The following is a 17,933-nucleotide window of genomic DNA, read 5'->3' as shown; positions in this document are numbered from 1 at the left end:
GTAAGGGGCCTTGGACAATAACAATCGAAAGCTATTAAACATAGCCTAAGAGAATGTTTTTGTGTTTGTATGAGGCAATATCGGAAGCTAATTAATTGTTTAATTATTATTTCACCATTGGAAAGTGTAGTTTCTCTAGATGGACATAATTCTACAATGTTATTACAGTAACTTCTGAAACATATAGCAAGTAATATAAAGTATACACATTAAAACTAAATGATACCTCAATCTTCATTAAACTATGGTTGCATGTAATAACAATTAAGAAACATGTTAAAGGAATTGTCATTGCACCAAATGATTGCTCTCTGGACCAAAATGATAGCATTTTAATTATTTAAATACAATTTATCCTTCTATCAAACACGAATGTTCCCTGGATCAAATGTTCTATTTTAATTATATGTAATTACTTTATATTTATTTCTAACAGGTGCAGCGGAGCGCACGGGTACGGCTAGTTATTATTATTATTATTATTATTATTATTATTATTATTATTATTATAAAACATTCTTTTGACTACGTTTTTATGTACTGAAAAAATGTGAACTGATGTCTCAGTTGTGCAGGAAATACCTGCAATCCTCGAACCAAAAAAAAAAAAAAATACTGATCCTAACATTGCTGAGAAATATCGTTCTGAAGATTCGCTGAAACTTGTTGAAAGGAAAAGAACCCGGGTAATATTGTGTGTCGTATTTTGAAAGAGAGGGGGTTCTTGATCAACTGTAGCACTCATTTGCCCACTTCGCGTTTGCTAGAGTGTAACATAACGATACCTCTCCACATATTTTTGAAGTGTGCGCTGCGATAATTCCGCCTCCAGTGAGCGTAGTCAGAGAGCTCTCATAGACGGCTGCCCAGATAATCAAATTTATGCGTTAATTTTTACTGGCAACTTTTACGTTCATTCTGCAAGCTGGCTCCACAATAAAGCCGACATTATCAAAGGGCCTACCAATACGAGTACACCTCCCTGCAAAAGTGGAACAGAAATCACTACCGGGAAAACTTACAAAGGAAGTTGTTCATAGGAATTTGGATTATGAATTCGGGAAAAGATTATTCTACGAGTAGATAGATTTCAATTCCTTACTCAATTCCAGAACTAATTAAATTACAAACGGAAGATTATTTTTTAGAAATAAAGTCCATTACTTCAGTGTTCAATCTTTCTGCCAACAATTGAATGTGGTATCAAAAATCATATCATGCACGGCATTAGAGATGGGAAAAGTTGTTATTTTCTCGTAACAGTTCCAATTATTGTTCCAGTTGCTTGAAAATACTAGGTTCCAAAAACCAATTCCGAAATAACAGTATCACATGTAACTTGTGTGTAACTAAATACAAGGTGCAGTCCACACCTGTGGAGTAACGGTTAGAGCGTCTAGCCGCGAAACCAGGTGGCTCGGGTTCGATTCCCGGTCGGGGCAAGTTACCTGGTTGAGGTTTTTTCTGGGGTTTTCCCTCAACCCAATATGAGTAAATGCTGGGTAACTTTCGGTGTTGGACCCCAGACTCATTTCACCGGCATTATCACCTTCATCTCATTCAGACGCTAAATAACCTGAGATGTTGATAAAGCGTCGTAAAATAACGTACTAAAAAAAATACAAGGTGCACAGTGGTATCTTGGAACATGCACGTATCACTAGTATCTGGTGGAAGAGTAGTTTTTTGGAACAGGTACGTACTACTAGTATGTAATGTAACAGTGGTATTTTGGAATATGTACGTACGACTATACGTAGCACATCCAGTTCTTCGTACATATCTTTTCCTCCACAGTTAAAAAATGAAGGGAATATTTAAACAAGAAACAAATAAATAAAAGAAATGAAAATAATCCAGATAATTAGAGAAACATTTATCGGGAGATCTGAAGAGTAATTTAAAAATCCGAAGTCTGTCTTCTAAAGCCAGAAAGCTGGCAATTACAAAGACTCATTTTTATTAAAATTCCCTTTCTTATTTCACATAATTTATTTTAAAAATTCACAATGTAGAATCTGTTGAACTTCTTACCACCAAATGGAATAACTGTCTATCAAATATTATTGTTTTCCCATGGTAACTGCTTTCACTTCTGTTATAACTAATGACGAAGACTAAGTGCATATCGACACCCCTCAGTTTAAGATTTTAATTTTAATTTTATTAGGTTATTTTACGACGCTGTATAAACATCTCAGGTTATTTAGCGTCTGAATGAGATGAAGGTGATAATGACGATGAAATGAGTCTGGGGTTCAGCACCGAAAGTTACCCAGCATTTGCTGGTATTGGTTGAGGGAAAACCCGGGAAAAAAACCTCAACCAGGTAACTTGCTCCGACCGGGATTCGAACCCGGGCCACTTGGTTTCGCGGCCAGACGCGCTGACCGTTACTCCACAGGTGTGGACCTCAGTTTGAGATAGAAGACATCATTTCTTAATTGCATTTTCAGTGCTTTTCTAATGTATTCTCGATAAACTATCCTCGCTAAAGATTTTTGTGAAAAATGTTCAAGCATTTTTTTCCTATTTCATGAAGTACTTCTTTTAACATACCAATTTCTAATCTATGTTTCCTATCCAGTCTATTTCGCACATTTTCTTCACGAGCCTAAATATTGTGGAAGTTCTTCGAACAATTGCAACATCACAGGTTTCTCCAAACCTACTCATGCTTATCTTCTAAGATTTCCCTTTTCAAGATTTATCTTTTAGGATTTCCCTTTGCGATACATATGTTAAAAATAAACATATGTGTCGCAAAGGGAAATCCTATGTTCTAATATAAAGGTTGATCCGTTTGGGAAGATATAAAATAAAAACGTGATAAAATGAAAACTTGTGCAATTTATTGTTAAATAATTTGAAGAGTCCACTGCAAAAAAGGGGGAATGTCGTAAATTTGTGAAAAATGAGGTGAAGGTTCAGTACTATAGATCAAAGGGAGTAGAATATAATACACTTTGTTGCACTGCAAGAAAGATGATAGTTCCAGATCTACATTATTTTGAAGAATTGTTATACCACACAAAGAGTGAGAATGTCAAAGTTTAAATTGCATTTCCTGCAAAATGCAATACATTCGAAATTCCCCCTTTTTGCAGTGAACTCTTCATTTGTATACATGCATTCTAAAAGGATCGGAGTTTTGTCCAAATTAGACCTCAACGTACCCACCATTGCGAACACGACACAATTCATGTCTTGAGGTTAATTCCTCTCATGTGTGGTCTAACATCTCAGAGGTAACTTTCTCAAAAGCTGAGAAAATCTTTGCTCTGAGATCATAAATATCCCTGGGTCGCTGTGCATACACATCATTCTTTAAAAAACCCCACAGAAAGAAATCGGGTGGTGTCAGGTCTAGGGAATTTGCAGGTCACATAATTGGACCTCCTCGACCACACCAGTTGCTACCAAACGTGTCATCCAGGTAGGGGTAGAGTTTTAGGTATTTTCTAACAATACTTTGACATTTGTATAGCACAGCCATCTCTGCAGACAGCCGACTTTTCTTGGGACTTGCTCTCATAGCAGCGCTGACAGCAGCTTCGGTTTCAGGAACACGTTTATGGCTACCAGTATGTGGCATAACAACAGACCCAGTTCCTTCAAACGTGCGAAACCATAACATTATCGACTTGTAACTCGGAACCCTCCGAACGCCACACTCTCGTTGAAACCGCCGTTGAACAGACGTCACACTTTCAAATTTAGCAAACCACAAGACATATTTCGCTCATTGTTGTGCAGTAAGCGGCATTTTGTTTATTCTGTCGTTGCTGAATAACTTCTTTTGTTTCTTGTGCGGTAACAATGATAATACAAAACTCTCATGCTTCAGTAGGCTGTCACATTGGAACTGAAATGAATTCTACAGCACCCCTATTATAAATTTTATAGTCATTTTATGTGTTCCCAAAGGAATCAGACTGTATATTTACCATGTTATGATTGCAATACACAAAAAAGGACTGAGGACACATTGACCACAGTTATACTTATAGCTGTACAGAAGCATCGGGCAGCTTAGAATTTCATAACACTGTATTTCGTCTAGCCCGTTTGAATCCCACTAGAGGGATCGGTGCACATCAGAGGGAACTGCTTGAATTACAGCCAACATAACAGCAGAATTACCTCTCAAATCTGACTGCATCCGTCGCTGCATTCCCTGTAGGCCTATATTATACAGAGTGAACAGTAAGTAATGTCATTAATTTCAGGGTGTTATTCTTCCAGATATTTCAAACAAAAAAGTTTAATAGCTACAGTTTTGCTCGTTTTTGCTTCCTTTCCGAGACAAAAATCGTTTTATATGGAACATTTCATGGGGTGTTTTGGGAAATCCATTGATTTAGTTCCCAATATACTCAGTCAATTTGAGAGAGCAGTGTATTGTGACAATAAATGACAAAGTCTTTTCCTTTAAATGTGCAGAAACTTGATACGTGCAAATGTAACATTTTAAAATTTCTTTTCAGAACGAAAAGTTACATTTGTTCGGATCAAATTTCTGCACATTTAAAAGACAAAACTAAAATTCTTTCAATCATTTATTTTATGAGAACACACTACTGTCTTAATCTCACAGAGCATATTGGGAATTAAATCAATGGCTTTCCCAAAACACGCTATAAAATGTTTACTTAGTACTGGTTTACTGTTTTCGAATAGGTTCATGGTCTCTCAACAACCGGCAGCACTCGTAGGATAGATATGATCGCTTTCCAGGACCGTCGTAGAGGTTTTTATAATTGACCCTGCAGTTTGTTTCGAGACTTGCAAGAGCCAACCGCAAGATGTTCATAAGAGAAACAATTCATCTATGAACCAAAAATCCCGTATTATCACAGTCTAGTATATATAGTCACGAAGCTTGAGTTGTGAAGGTGCTAAGAACAATAGACTGTACCTATACTATTTCGCATTGTCTATAATGAGGCGATATTAGCGATCCTAGTGGTCGGCAACTATCTATGGATGCATAGGCCCATTTACTACGTATTGAGCTTCGTGACTGTATATACTAGACTTTGGTATTACCGAGATAAATATAATTACAACAGATAGAAGTAATAGGTTTGATGGTCACAGCCAGAGGATCCATCCCGAAGCAGTTTGTTAGCTTTTGCAAGGCCTTTCATTTGCCATCATCTATAATTACCAATGTTTGTTTACTTTCGTTGAAAGGTTCGATTGCACTGTTAAGAAATCACCTCAGATAAGACATTGCACTGTAATTTATTTTTTCTCTTTCTTGCATTGGTTTTGTATTCATAACAAATTATCCATGTAATATGTACTATTCAAAATTTTCTTTTGTAAATGGTATACTTTGTCTTCTTGGAAATCCCTGTTTAGGAAAAGTGTTTGATTTTATTATAATAATAAAACAATATCTTGAAAAGGAAGCAAAAACAAACAGAATTACATTAAACTTTTTTGTTTGAAATATCTTAAAGAATTGCTTCCTGAAATTAATGACATTACTTACGATGCATCCTGTATAGAGTAATCAATAATTATGTACATTAAAGTGGTACACAGTTTTTTACACTGTAAAACAAACTAATGATTTCATATAAACTATAACCTGAACCGCTTTCATTATCGAGATATGGCAACACTTTTTGATGGTAGTGGTGTGGACCTGAAATAGTCAAATTACTTTAGATCCACAGCTCATAGGAGACACGTTACACTCTACCCAAGCAACTGCTGTGGGATACAGTCGTCTGGAACAATGAGGGAACCATATTCCGACAAATGGATTGGACGTAGCGGACCTGTTCCATGGCCGACACGGTCGCCCAATCGACACCCTGTGACTTTGGTTATAGTGTCACATATGGAGTACTGAGGGTACGCCACGCAACCCGAGAACACTTTTTGAACGCAAATGGAAGCGGGAAATAGGATTCTAAATAGGTCAAACATCTTCAAGAGCACACGATCGTCATGACGCAAGTGGACTGGATTATGCTGGGAATGTGCTGGTAGACACTTCCAACGTTTCCTGTAAAGTGCAATGTGCCACTATCCGTGCAAATATCATATCGTGTGAAATACAAAGTTGTCTTTGTTCTAATTTCCCATTCTCATTACTTGGTAACGCAGTGGTTACTGCAATTATGTTTATATGTAATCAATTGATCGTTTTTCAGTGTGAAATACTGTTTGCCACTTTAATGTGTATAATTTCCGATCATCCTATATCAAATTAGAAAAGAACTAAAAAGAGTAAAAGAATAAAAGCCATGGATACAGCTTTCATTTAGAAATTGAGATCAGACAACTGTAACGAAATTATTCAGGAGTTACGGGTCCTACTCCGGTCTATTAAAGAAATCTGACTAACATCCTTAACGGTAACGAAATCACGACATTGGTATCGGTAACGACATCAAAATATTAATGTCGGTAACAATAATGAAATACCGACAATGACATCGATAACGAAATCATCACATTAGTAACAGTGACTAAATCACCATATTGACAGGGGTAACGAAATCACGACTTCGGCATCGGTAACGATACAACCTATTGGCATAAGTAAAAATTAAATTATTGTTTATTTAACGACGCTCGCAACTGCAGAGCTTATATATCAGCGTCGCCGGTGTGCCGGAATTTTATCCCGCAGGAATTTTTTTACATGCCAGTAAATCTACTGACATGAGCCTGTCGCATTTAAACACACTTAAATGCCTCTACTTCGGCCGGGATCGAACCCGAAACCTCGAGCATAGAAGGCCAGCGCTATGCCAACTACGCTAGCGAGGGCGCCTGGGCCTTGGTAATATTACAACTTTTTGACATGAGTAAAGGAAACACGAAATTGGCTTAAATAACGAAATCATGACCTCTGCAACGGTAACGAAATGAAATTAGGGCATTGCCATTGGTAATGTTATAACTTTTTGACTTGAATAAAGGAAACACGATATTGGCTTAAATAACGAAACCATCAACCTCTGTAATGGTAACGAAAGCTCTTCCCTAGCTTTTTTCCTTTTCCTTCCCCTTCCCTCGTCTCATTTCTTTTCATCCGCCAGTTCTCTTTTCTCTTATTCCAATTATTAATTTCTTTTCTTCTTGCCTATGCTCTCTCTTTCCGTTCTGTTATATCCTGCCCACGTTTCTTCTTTACTTCACTTCTATCCCCCATCCCTTTCATGGAATATGTTAAAAATATAGCTCAACAATTGTTGTATCTGTTCCAATAAATCTTTCCATGAAATTATGTTTTCTTTCTGTAAACGACACAAGGAAACATTTTCTGGGGGGATCCCCTTGTAATTGCGCTCGAGTGGCCAAAATTTGTATAAGCACTTGTTTTGATATTAGTAACATACTGAAATAAAAATATTAACTTTTCTATCTGCCCCCATGAGCATGTTTTCTTGTGAGATGAAGGTGATAATACCAGCGAAGTGAGTCCAGGTTCCAGCGACGAAAGTTACCCAGCTTGATCTTAATGGGTTGGGAGAAAACTCCGGAAAAATCCTCAAAAAGGGAACTTGTCAGAACCAGGATTTGAACCCGGGCCCTCTTGTTGCACTGTCAGGCATGCTAACCGTTACTCAACAGCGGTGGACAATTTCTTCTTACAACCGTTTTTTGTTAACATTATGTATTAGTAGGAGTGACATAAAAGAAATCGAAATCTTAAAAAAATTTGAACTCAATAAATAATTCAGGTGCCTCATAAATGTTTTTATTCGCCATAGCTACCTAGCGCTCGGAATTTGTCCACCTCTGATTTGTATAATAAGTAAAACGTATCTAGATACTTTAGATCTAATTAAAGTTTGAAATTAACAAAAGAAAAATATATAAATGTCCGCACAAACTTAAAATAAAACAAACTGTGAGTGCGTGCTTTACGAGTCTCTATGCATTACAGTCATTGGCTGTAAACATTTTTAGTGTTTTAAGGGGTTAGGTACAGCCAAAGAGTTTGTAATATATAACTAGAGACACCAACGGCGCTAGTTTCGCGTACAAAATTGAACCGCTGTTCGGCTGCCATTAAAGGGAGCTGATGCTTCGCCGGGAGTGCGAGCAGTTCATGCTTATTGAGGAGTACGAATAAATATAAGTACACTTGAAGGGAAATAATAAGAAAATGGTGAAATACTGCGCCGCAAATAATTGTTCGAACATAGCTACTATTGTAGGATGCTCAGGAAAGCATGCATATCTTAATATTTGGAAGAATGTTCCAAATTCAGTTCCTCCTTTGAATGTGTTTACAGAATGTCGGAATATTTCTTGGATAAAGTTTTTCGAGAAACACATTAATCAGGTTTACAAGGTTGGTTTCAACAATGTCTGTAACGGTTAGGTGCCATCATATTACAGTGGATTATAATAGCAGAGTGCATAAGAAAATCCTCAGACTATATCTGTCTAAAACTGTTTTGTTTCACAATAAATGAATTAATAATGTAATTTCCGTATTGTACAGTATGTACTTCTAGTTTTTGATTGTACTAAATGCAAAGAAATTACTGAAAATATAGCTGATGGCCTAGTTACGCCTATTATTACCACTACTACTAGGCCTACTATTACCACTACTACTAGGTCTATTATTACCACTACTACTAACTAGGTCTCACTACTACTAGGCTACTAATACCACCAAAACTAGGCCTATTATTACCACAAACACTAGGCCTACTATTACCACTAATACTAGGTCTACTATTACCACTGCTACTAGGTCTACTATTGTCATTACTACTAGGCCTACTATTGCCACAAAAACTAGACCTACTACTACTGCACCTACTATTACCATTACTACTAGGCCTACTATTACCACTACTACTAGGCCTACTATTACCACTACTACTAGGCCTACTATTACCACTACTCCAAGGCCTATTATTACCACTACCACTACTACTAGGCCTACCATTACCACTAGTACTAGGCCTACTATTACCACTACTACTAGGCCTACCATTACCACAAAAACTAGGCCTACTATTACCACTACCGGTACTACTAGGTCTATTATTACCACTACTACTAGGCCTACTATTAGCGCTACTAATTGTATTAAAAAGTCTGTACTGACCTGTAACTTGGTGGTCATCAACTACACAATGAAGAGATTGTTTTATGATAAAATTTATTCTCATTATATTTTAAATCTGTTTCCAGAATTTTTATGATCTCATATTTCACCACTAAATATTTTCTAAGCACCATATACCTTCCTCTTCCTTTGCATGAAAGGACTGAAATATAGATCAGTTGAAATATTACAGTAAATATCCATTATTATGTCCTTAAAACAATACTAGTAATACTGAAAATTAATGCTGACATTGCCATTATTCACTATTTCACATACTTATCCCAAGTGTATATGGGTGATTTAATTTATTTTTTAGAATATCGCCAAAGATGAACCATTATAATACTTTAATAAATATAGCGCTCCTCTGCCATTCATGTTTATTTCATCACGACTCATCCTTTGTAAAAGATGTTTAAAACAGTGTCTATCACCAGGCTATATCAATGTATTGTGGTACTGTTTTCGAATTTTGCGCCGCAAACACTCCCTTTAATGGCGGATGCTAGCCGATTCAATTTGTGACATTTTTCTTGCCTGCCACTCACGGGTATGTGTCTCTAGTAAGTATTACAAACTCTTTGGGTACAGCTTACAGCAGTAAAATTTTGAAAATATTCAACATTTTTTCCCTCCATAACTGTATCTCGTACAGTAATGAAAATGAGTATGTGTGAAACACTGTTCTTCTGTCATATGAAAAAAGTAATTTTACGATTTAAAAAAAAATATTTACTTTTTTTTTTTCTTTAAAATTCAGTTCACTGTGCAGTGATGAAGCGTTTCCCACATAACTCAAAAACTATCCAACATTATGTGATGAAATTTTGTGTGTGTATTTATGCGTGTCATATCTACAATATGATGCAAGATCACTTCTCTATCTTTGATAGGTTGTCTGATAAAAAATAAATTCATTTTTAAAAATGATCAAATATCAGTAATTTCTTCTAACACAAAATAAAAAAAGATATATATTATTTATTAAGGAATGTAATTGATATTGTAAACATGAGTTTCAGCAATAAAATAAAAGAGAGAGAGAATATGAAAAAGTTAACAAGTTTATGAGTTATAAGGGAAACGCTTCACCATTGCACAGTGAACTGCCACCATTTTCTAGATGGCAAAAATATTTTTTTTTTTCATATCGCAGAAGGACAGTGTTTTACAGATACCAATTTTCATTATTGTACAAAATACAGTAATGCAGAAAAAAATGCTGAATATTTCGAAAAATTTTACTGCTGTAAGCTGTACCTAACCCCTTAAATGAAAAATTGTTCCTTCTTTCTGACGAAATACAATTTCTTCTTCCTAATGACGTGCTCTCTAGGAAATTCTTCTATTTGGAGCACTCATTTCTAACCGCCTAGCTCTGTTTTGTCCAGTCAACAGCAGACCTGAAGTAAGTGGCGTTGGATGCCGTTAAGCTATACTTCGTACATAGCCTATCTACACTGTTGCGGATTGCTTGGAGGCTTTAGGTAACCAAAATCAGGACTCTACTAATAACACGATTGAAATAAATGTCATCTAGTTCGATCAGGTATACGATTACGATGCGAGCATTACCTTGAGTTGGCGCCGAGCATGCGCCAGATGTGGGTGGGAGCCACAGCGATTGGTGGCCATTTTGGGAGAGAACGAAAATTTCCGGGGAGTATATTTCGCGATGTGCTAACGCGCTAGTTTTGGTGCCAAACAAAAGATCTCGTCTATAGGCTATCCGTAGATTTAAGACAGACGTATTCACGTAAAACCGTCGGCCGTGTCCCCGTCACAGGCACATCCCGATTTGTTTTCTTCTGATCCTCAACTCTTGACCGGTACAACTTCAGTGAAGCATCCTGTCTTGAAAACAAACTCTCACTCTTTTGTTGCAGATGGTACATGATGCAGTCGGGCGCCGAACCCGTGACAGTGCTGCCGGGTCCCCGCACTCGGCTACTGGGCCCCATCCTGGTCATCGAGGCCGTGACCTCCGAGGACGCCGGCATGTACCGCTGCTCGGCCAGCAATGCTGGCGGCGAGGCGAGCGCAGAGCTGCGACTCGTGGTGCAGACGCCGCTGCACATCGAAGTCACGCCCCCCCTGCTCTCCGTCCACCTGGGCGGCAACGCAGAGTTCAGGTGCGTCGAGCCGTCGCAGCAGACGGGCCCCGCGCTGCTCATCACCTGGTTCAAGGACGGCCGCCCGCTGCCCGGGCCCGCCAGGACCAGCGGCGACAGATTGCTCATCTCGGGGGTGGGGCGCGAGGACCGCGGCATGTACCAGTGCGTGGTGCGGCGCGCCGAGGGCGAGACGGCGCAGGCCGCCGCCGAACTGCAGCTAGGGGGTGAGTGTTGAATACTATTACCACAGTCTAGTAGGCTTATATACAGGCACGAAGCTTGAGTTGTGAAGGTGCTAGAAACAATAGACTGTGCTGGTACTATTTCGCACTGTCTGTAATGAGGCGATATTAGCGATCCTGGTGATTAACAACTATTTATGGATGCATATTTACTACGTATTGAGCTTCGTTACTGTATATACTAGAGTGAGCTATTACGATGTTGGACGACGATCCAACACGTTGCTAGAGACTCATCCTACAAACGTCGTTAACTTTATGAAAGCTATATACATTGCTCGGTCGATATAGGAGAAAGTCAAAGTTCACTTACTTAGATACTCGTATAACACGCGAATCGGCAAGTGGTAGAGCATGAAAGTCGAGGAATATTATGGACAGGAAAAAATCAATGATGAAGAAATGGGTATTAAGAGTTGTTAATGCGTTATAAAAAGTGAATCTGATACAACGTTAATACAAATTAATTTTCTTTCCTAGAATATATCTAATCTATTAAATACAATAATAAATGAATAAAAGAATTAAATAAGGAAATAAATACATAAGTAAATAAATATTAAAACAAATAGTCAACTCTGGATATAGTGAACTCGGTTATAGTGAACATTCTGGCTATAGTGAACGTAAATCGCGGGAACGGTGAATTGCCACAAAATTGCGGTTGGGGCAGTATGAGATATATGAATTGCCACAATGCCATATGTGAATTGCCACAAAGCCATATGTGAATTGCCACAAAGCTATATTTGAATTGCCACAAAGCCAAAGCTGATACATTTTTGGTAGGCCTACACGAAAAACATCACTAACTCACATTCTACGTCGTTTTCAAGAATAAAATTTTCGCCTCTATTTGTCTTTATGATCATTGATTTCAGCACTTCTTGGACCTCTCGTCTTGATTTAGGCAATGCAGGATGTACAGCTGATTTGGCAAAATATACATTTCGCCTTAATAAGTTCAAGATTCGCTGTTGTCAACTCATGTTCATTGTCATGATTTGCCAATTCAACACGAATCGTTTTTAAAAGTTTTTCAGATAAATTTTCTATTGCTTTTCTTTTGCAAGTATTGCTTATTTCTTGTCGATTTAACTTTACTTCGGCTAAGCTCGTATAATTATGAGTAAAGTCACACGTACCCATGTCACATATTTCTTCAGTTAATCCTGTTGTGTAAACCTTCGCTCTGCAGCTTCTTTGGACACACCGCCATGGATGTTTGTTACTTTTAGATATATAATGAATATAAAATTTAAAATTGTTTATCAATAAAAGTTGTTTACTTTTTTCACTGTAAGTCAAATGCACTGCCATCACTAAAAAGGGTAGAAGTGAGTAGAACAGACACTGATAGGAACATAAGCAACTTGATCGACACAGGTACCAACCACAAAATTTACCGCAAACAGTTTTGTGGCAATTAACGTATCTTGCAGATACCAACTCTAAAGTTGACCGCAGGTATTTTGTGGCAATTAACATATCTCGATCTTATAACTATCTTCATCCGTTCGGGTTTTGTGGCAATTCACCCGGACCCGTAAATCGTTGGTCCCGACCCGCATACATTAAAAAGTACATTAATATTTCCGTTTATAGTGAACCCTCACTTCAGGTATAGTGAACCTAAAACTAGAACTTCCCCAAGAAAATCTAATTTTAAAATGGCCAAAATGGTAATTTAGGAAACCCTTTCTCCTATAAACTTCCAAGAGTATGTTCAGAATAAAATCTCAAACCTTGTACTCCATAAGTGCATTGAAAGACAAAGGATTCATTCAGCTTCCTGGACAATTTGAAACACGTTAAAGAGAATAGTGTACGCAGTAAGTGATAAAGGAAGGATTAATTCCGATTCTTTTAAAAGACGTTATTAGAAAAATAAGAAGAGAAAATGTTTCCTTTTGTGAAAGGGAGTAGAGTGATGACCAAAGAGTAAATACAAGAAGGATTACAGTATTATGGCCCTCAACTCTTCCTCCCGCATCTTTGTAAAAGTGAAGCCGGGGAAATTCCAAGGCCGAGTACACAGTAGCATACCTCTAGTGCAGTGGTCGTCAGCACTCGCTGAAATGTGCAAAGGGTACGCAGTGCCGTCCCATGTGCACCGTCGTGCAGCAGGGATAGAAAGAGAGCATACCCACTAACAGCTACGGAGTGCACCCTGGTGCACTGCGTTTTCTGCGGGTAAGAGATGTTAGTCCCAGCGTGCTCTGTGCTGATGACCCCTGCTCTAGTGGGAAGGGATGCGAAATCGGTCAGTGCCTACTACCTACATGGCCAGATTAAATTCAAGTTTCGAACTGTGAACATCAGGATGTCGAAGCGGAAAGTGTTTAAGTTGGAAAATCAAGAGAACATTAGTACTGATATTGAACGTGCTCTGTCCCAAACGGGCATTAACTGTGTGTATAGCAACGTCAGTAGTAGGCCTATAAACACAGACACTTCGATTTTAGTGAACCTCGGATATAGTGAACGAAATATGCTGGTCCACAGAGGTTCACTAAATCCGAAGTTGACTTTACATAAATACAAAGGCGTGAGTGAGTGAGTGATTGAGTGAGTGGGTGAGTGAGTGAGTGAGTGAGTGAGTGAGTGAGTGAGTGAGTGAGTGAGTGAGTGAGTGAGTGAGTGAGTGAGTGAGTGAGTGAGTGAGTGAGTGAGTGAGTGAGCAATGTCCTTAATATTTGCGCCGTTTTCTAGTCGTTGAATAATATTTACCGGTACGCTGTCAGTATTACTTGAGCTAAACGTTTTGTGACATGATTCCTCACCAGTATGCGGGGACTTAGATTCTGACCACGTTGTGCTGTTTTCTGCTTCCTTTACACTCAAACGTATTGCATTAAATCGGCGGAGCAGTATATAGTATTTGTTGGCGTACAAGATGAACTTTACTTATTTTCTTTGTAAATGGGTTTGAAAAACAGGGTGCGTCTTATACGCCGATACTAAGTTCGTGAATTTTTTTATTTTAGTAGGTTATTTTACGACGCTTTATCGACATCTTAGGTTATTTAGCGTCTGAATGAGATGAAGGTGATAATGCCGGTGAAATGAGTCCGGGGTCCAACACCCAAAGTTACCCAGCATTTGCTCATATTGGGTTGAGGGAAAACCCCGGAAAAAACCTCAACCAAGCTCGTGAATGGGTCAAAACTTCATGGAATACTGTGAAAACTGAGACAATGGTTAAATCATTTAAGAAGAAAGGAAATGTAGCCCTTTCACATGCTATGAAGATACTTGGGAGCATAGAGGTAGGGCCCCATGCGTTCTTGACCTCGACACTAGAATGACGTGGTGTGTCGGCACGAGGCTGTAATCCAAGATGTTAGGGACATGAGTTAAACACATGAAATAATTACACTAAATGTCGAAAGAACTCTGAAAACTGTAGAAAAATGTCAGTGAAACATTACAGGAAAATAGAGTACACCGTGAAGTGTTTCTGAACAGCTGAACACCAAAAGGAATGCCTCCTAACCAGCTTAAACTCAAAGTAGGTGCTGTAATTATGCCACTGCGGGATCTTATTCCATTGCGGGTACTCTGTAGTCAAACAATATCGATAATAAACGTCTACAAAGACACATTATACAAAGACATCATTTTATTTTTACTAACATTTTTAATATTAACTTGGCTATACCGTTGGATCAACGCCGTTTGCTGCCCCTTTCCACGACTGCAGTTCGATGATACTGGCGAAAAATACAAACATATCACTTTACTAGGTATAAGAGGGAAGAAAAGTACTTCATCCATTTACGTAAACTAGGAAATATGGCGCTTTTGAGTTTGATCATTTTCATTAGGTTTTGTTTAATCAAAATACAGTACAGTATTAACAATGAGTGTTTTTACTGACGAACTGAGCTATTCATTCGGACGTATTCATTATGCAGTGTACATTATAGTGCCTACAGCATATTAGCGTACAATATAGAGAATTAAGTTAAATTGAAAAATAATCATAATATGGATATTTAAACATATTTTTGAAAATGGTGGCCGTTCATTTCGATACAGGCTTCAGTTCTAATGTGCATATTATCGCACTATAGACTATTGTACTTAATCCCAATTACCAGTTTCGTCCTTCGTACTAGTAACTCATGTTGAAATAATTCTGTACCTTCTCTATAAAAGAGTACCTTACGTACTGTAAATTCAATCTTCACTTCTGCCCGATCCGAAAACATAAAATTACTCAGACATACTTTCTACTGTCCGTCCAAGTGTTTATGTCGTAGGGTCGTAGAAAGAGAGGAAATCAAGTGACAGTTAATTACTTAACGAGGCCCTTTTATTTAAGTTATTTTAAACAGTTGTATAATATTACGTAGACGTCCAATTCCTAACAGAAATTAATGTTCTCAGAAAAGAGCCAAGACAGCCCAGCCACTAGCTGGCGAATAAAAGCTGGTGGGGGAAACCGGAATACGACGTAGGCAAATGGACGAAAATGATTCGATATTGAAAGCTCTTTCGTCACTGGAAAACGCGAACATATTTTTGGAACGTACTGTTTACTATGACCGTAAGGATACTATGCCTGTATATGCGGTCTTGTATCTGTGTGGAGGACGATTGAACTTCATTAGTAGAAGGGGTTGGAGTGAAGTACATTAAAAAACTGAGGTACAATAAAAATTGTAGTAAAAGTAAAATGATGTCCCTGTAGAAGCCCGTGTAATCGAAGAATTTAGACCTACTGCTATCATACCGCGCGTACCACTTATTCCATCTAATACTAATATGCATTTGGAATTCATAAGAAGATAGTTTCCTATACGGTCAGTCTTTTGAATGGTCATTAATAAATCGTAGGGAGAGACGTTTAACAGAATCTGTCTATACCTTCCGAACCCTATATTGAGTCACTGGCAACTTATACAGTATGTTGCTATTTCAAGAATTCAATCATTGCACTCATTAAATGTTATATCTGAGAAGAATGAGTTTGTTAGTTGTGTTTACCACTAATTATGTTCATAAATTAATAAAATGCATTTATATTTATTTAGTAAGTTTTAGATACGAGAGACGGCGTATGATACCCCGGGTACAACTATTTTTATAAGAACGAAACAGTCTTAGGTCCGTCACCTATGCAGTATATGACGAGAGGATTGTGTTGATGTGAAACTTCTATATTCTCACAAACCACGCATGTGAGAAAAAATAAGCCTACTTATATCATTGAAAATAACCTCAAAATTGCAACCCATCACCCCAGAGATACAGTGTGGTTACTAGGATTAATAATTTGACTTCATTTCTTCATCTCCTAACCAGGGTGCGAATTAAGATTTCTGATACGGAGGGATAGAATCCTAAGATAGAAAATACCTCGTTGGGTTGGACCTCGGACTCTTTTCGCCATCATTAAGTCACATATCATCAATTCATCGTCATGCATACAATAGCCTGGGTTAAGTTCACTGTGCGGGATGTTGAACACTACAAGCGTCCAACCGTATCGGAAGTAAGTAAGAAGTGCTGTTTTTTCTTGAAATATTATTTAAAATTAGAATGTTTCGCCTTTTTATAATAATTGATTTGAATGCATTTTTTAATGTGTGTGCTTTAGCGATATTTCAAAACTTTTTTATTCCTGAAAGGTCAGCAGTTTTGTTACCTGGAATGCCGCAATGACAAGGAAACCATTGCAAAACTATTTGTTTTGTTTCTGGAGATGAACCACAAACTTTTTTTAAGTAGGTTATTTTACGAAGCTGTATCAACATCTTAGGTTATTTAGCGTCTGAATGAGATGAAGGTGATAATGCCAGTGAAATGAGTCCGGGTTACAGCACCGAAAGTTACCCAGCACTTGCTCAAATTGGGTTGAGTGTAAACTCCGGGAAAAACCTCAACCAAGTAACTTGCCTCGACCGGAATTTTAATCCGGACCACCTGGTTTCGCGGCCAGACACGTTAACCGTTACTCCACAGATGTGGACGGATCACAAAATTCTTTATACCCTTCAGTTAGGTTGAATTGGCATGTTTGGCAAGGGCTTCAATGGCTGTTTTGCAAACCGAAAGAATAACTTGTTTTTAACGTTTCAGTTCTAAAGATAAGGTTTTGCAGAACACTCTGTATTACTAAGACTTTTCCCGTCCAACTTAGTAGTTTCCGTATTACTTAGATTTTCCCGTCCAACTTGAACACTCAAATAAGAACAAAGAACATGTTGTCTCGGCCCCTGAACCTGTTTCAATATCTGTAAGCGATTCATCTCTATAACTTTGAAGCCACTCTTCTTGTGTTAGTTTTGGTGAATACTTTCTAACATAATGGTCATAGTACAATGGGCTTTCATAAAACTTTCAAAGGCTACCGAATTACTGGCAGTGAAAGATATGGTCTGCCTTCTTTTCGGTTTATATACTTTTGTTTCTCTTCTTTAGAATTCAAATAAAAACTAGAACCCAGTGAGAAGACTTGAGTCTGATTTT

At 37.9% G+C, this 17,933-nt stretch overlaps 1 protein-coding gene across 5 annotated transcripts in view; it reads left to right on the top strand.

The window, feature by feature from the left end:
• Dscam2 (Down syndrome cell adhesion molecule 2) overlaps positions 1–17,933 on the top strand; it is an 828,417-nt gene that overhangs the window by 399,947 nt on the left and 410,537 nt on the right. For all 5 annotated transcript variants that reach the window (XM_069845581.1, XM_069845583.1, XM_069845584.1 and 2 more), the window contains exon 5: positions 10,987–11,438. In XM_069845581.1, coding sequence (XP_069701682.1) covers positions 10,987–11,438 — 452 coding nt within the window. The remainder of the gene's footprint in view (positions 1–10,986; positions 11,439–17,933) is intronic.

This window comes from Periplaneta americana, chromosome 14 (genome assembly GCF_040183065.1).
Source record: "Periplaneta americana isolate PAMFEO1 chromosome 14, P.americana_PAMFEO1_priV1, whole genome shotgun sequence".
NCBI lineage: Eukaryota > Metazoa > Arthropoda > Insecta > Blattodea > Blattidae > Periplaneta > Periplaneta americana.
This window is presented reverse-complemented; position numbering and strand designations above follow the sequence as displayed.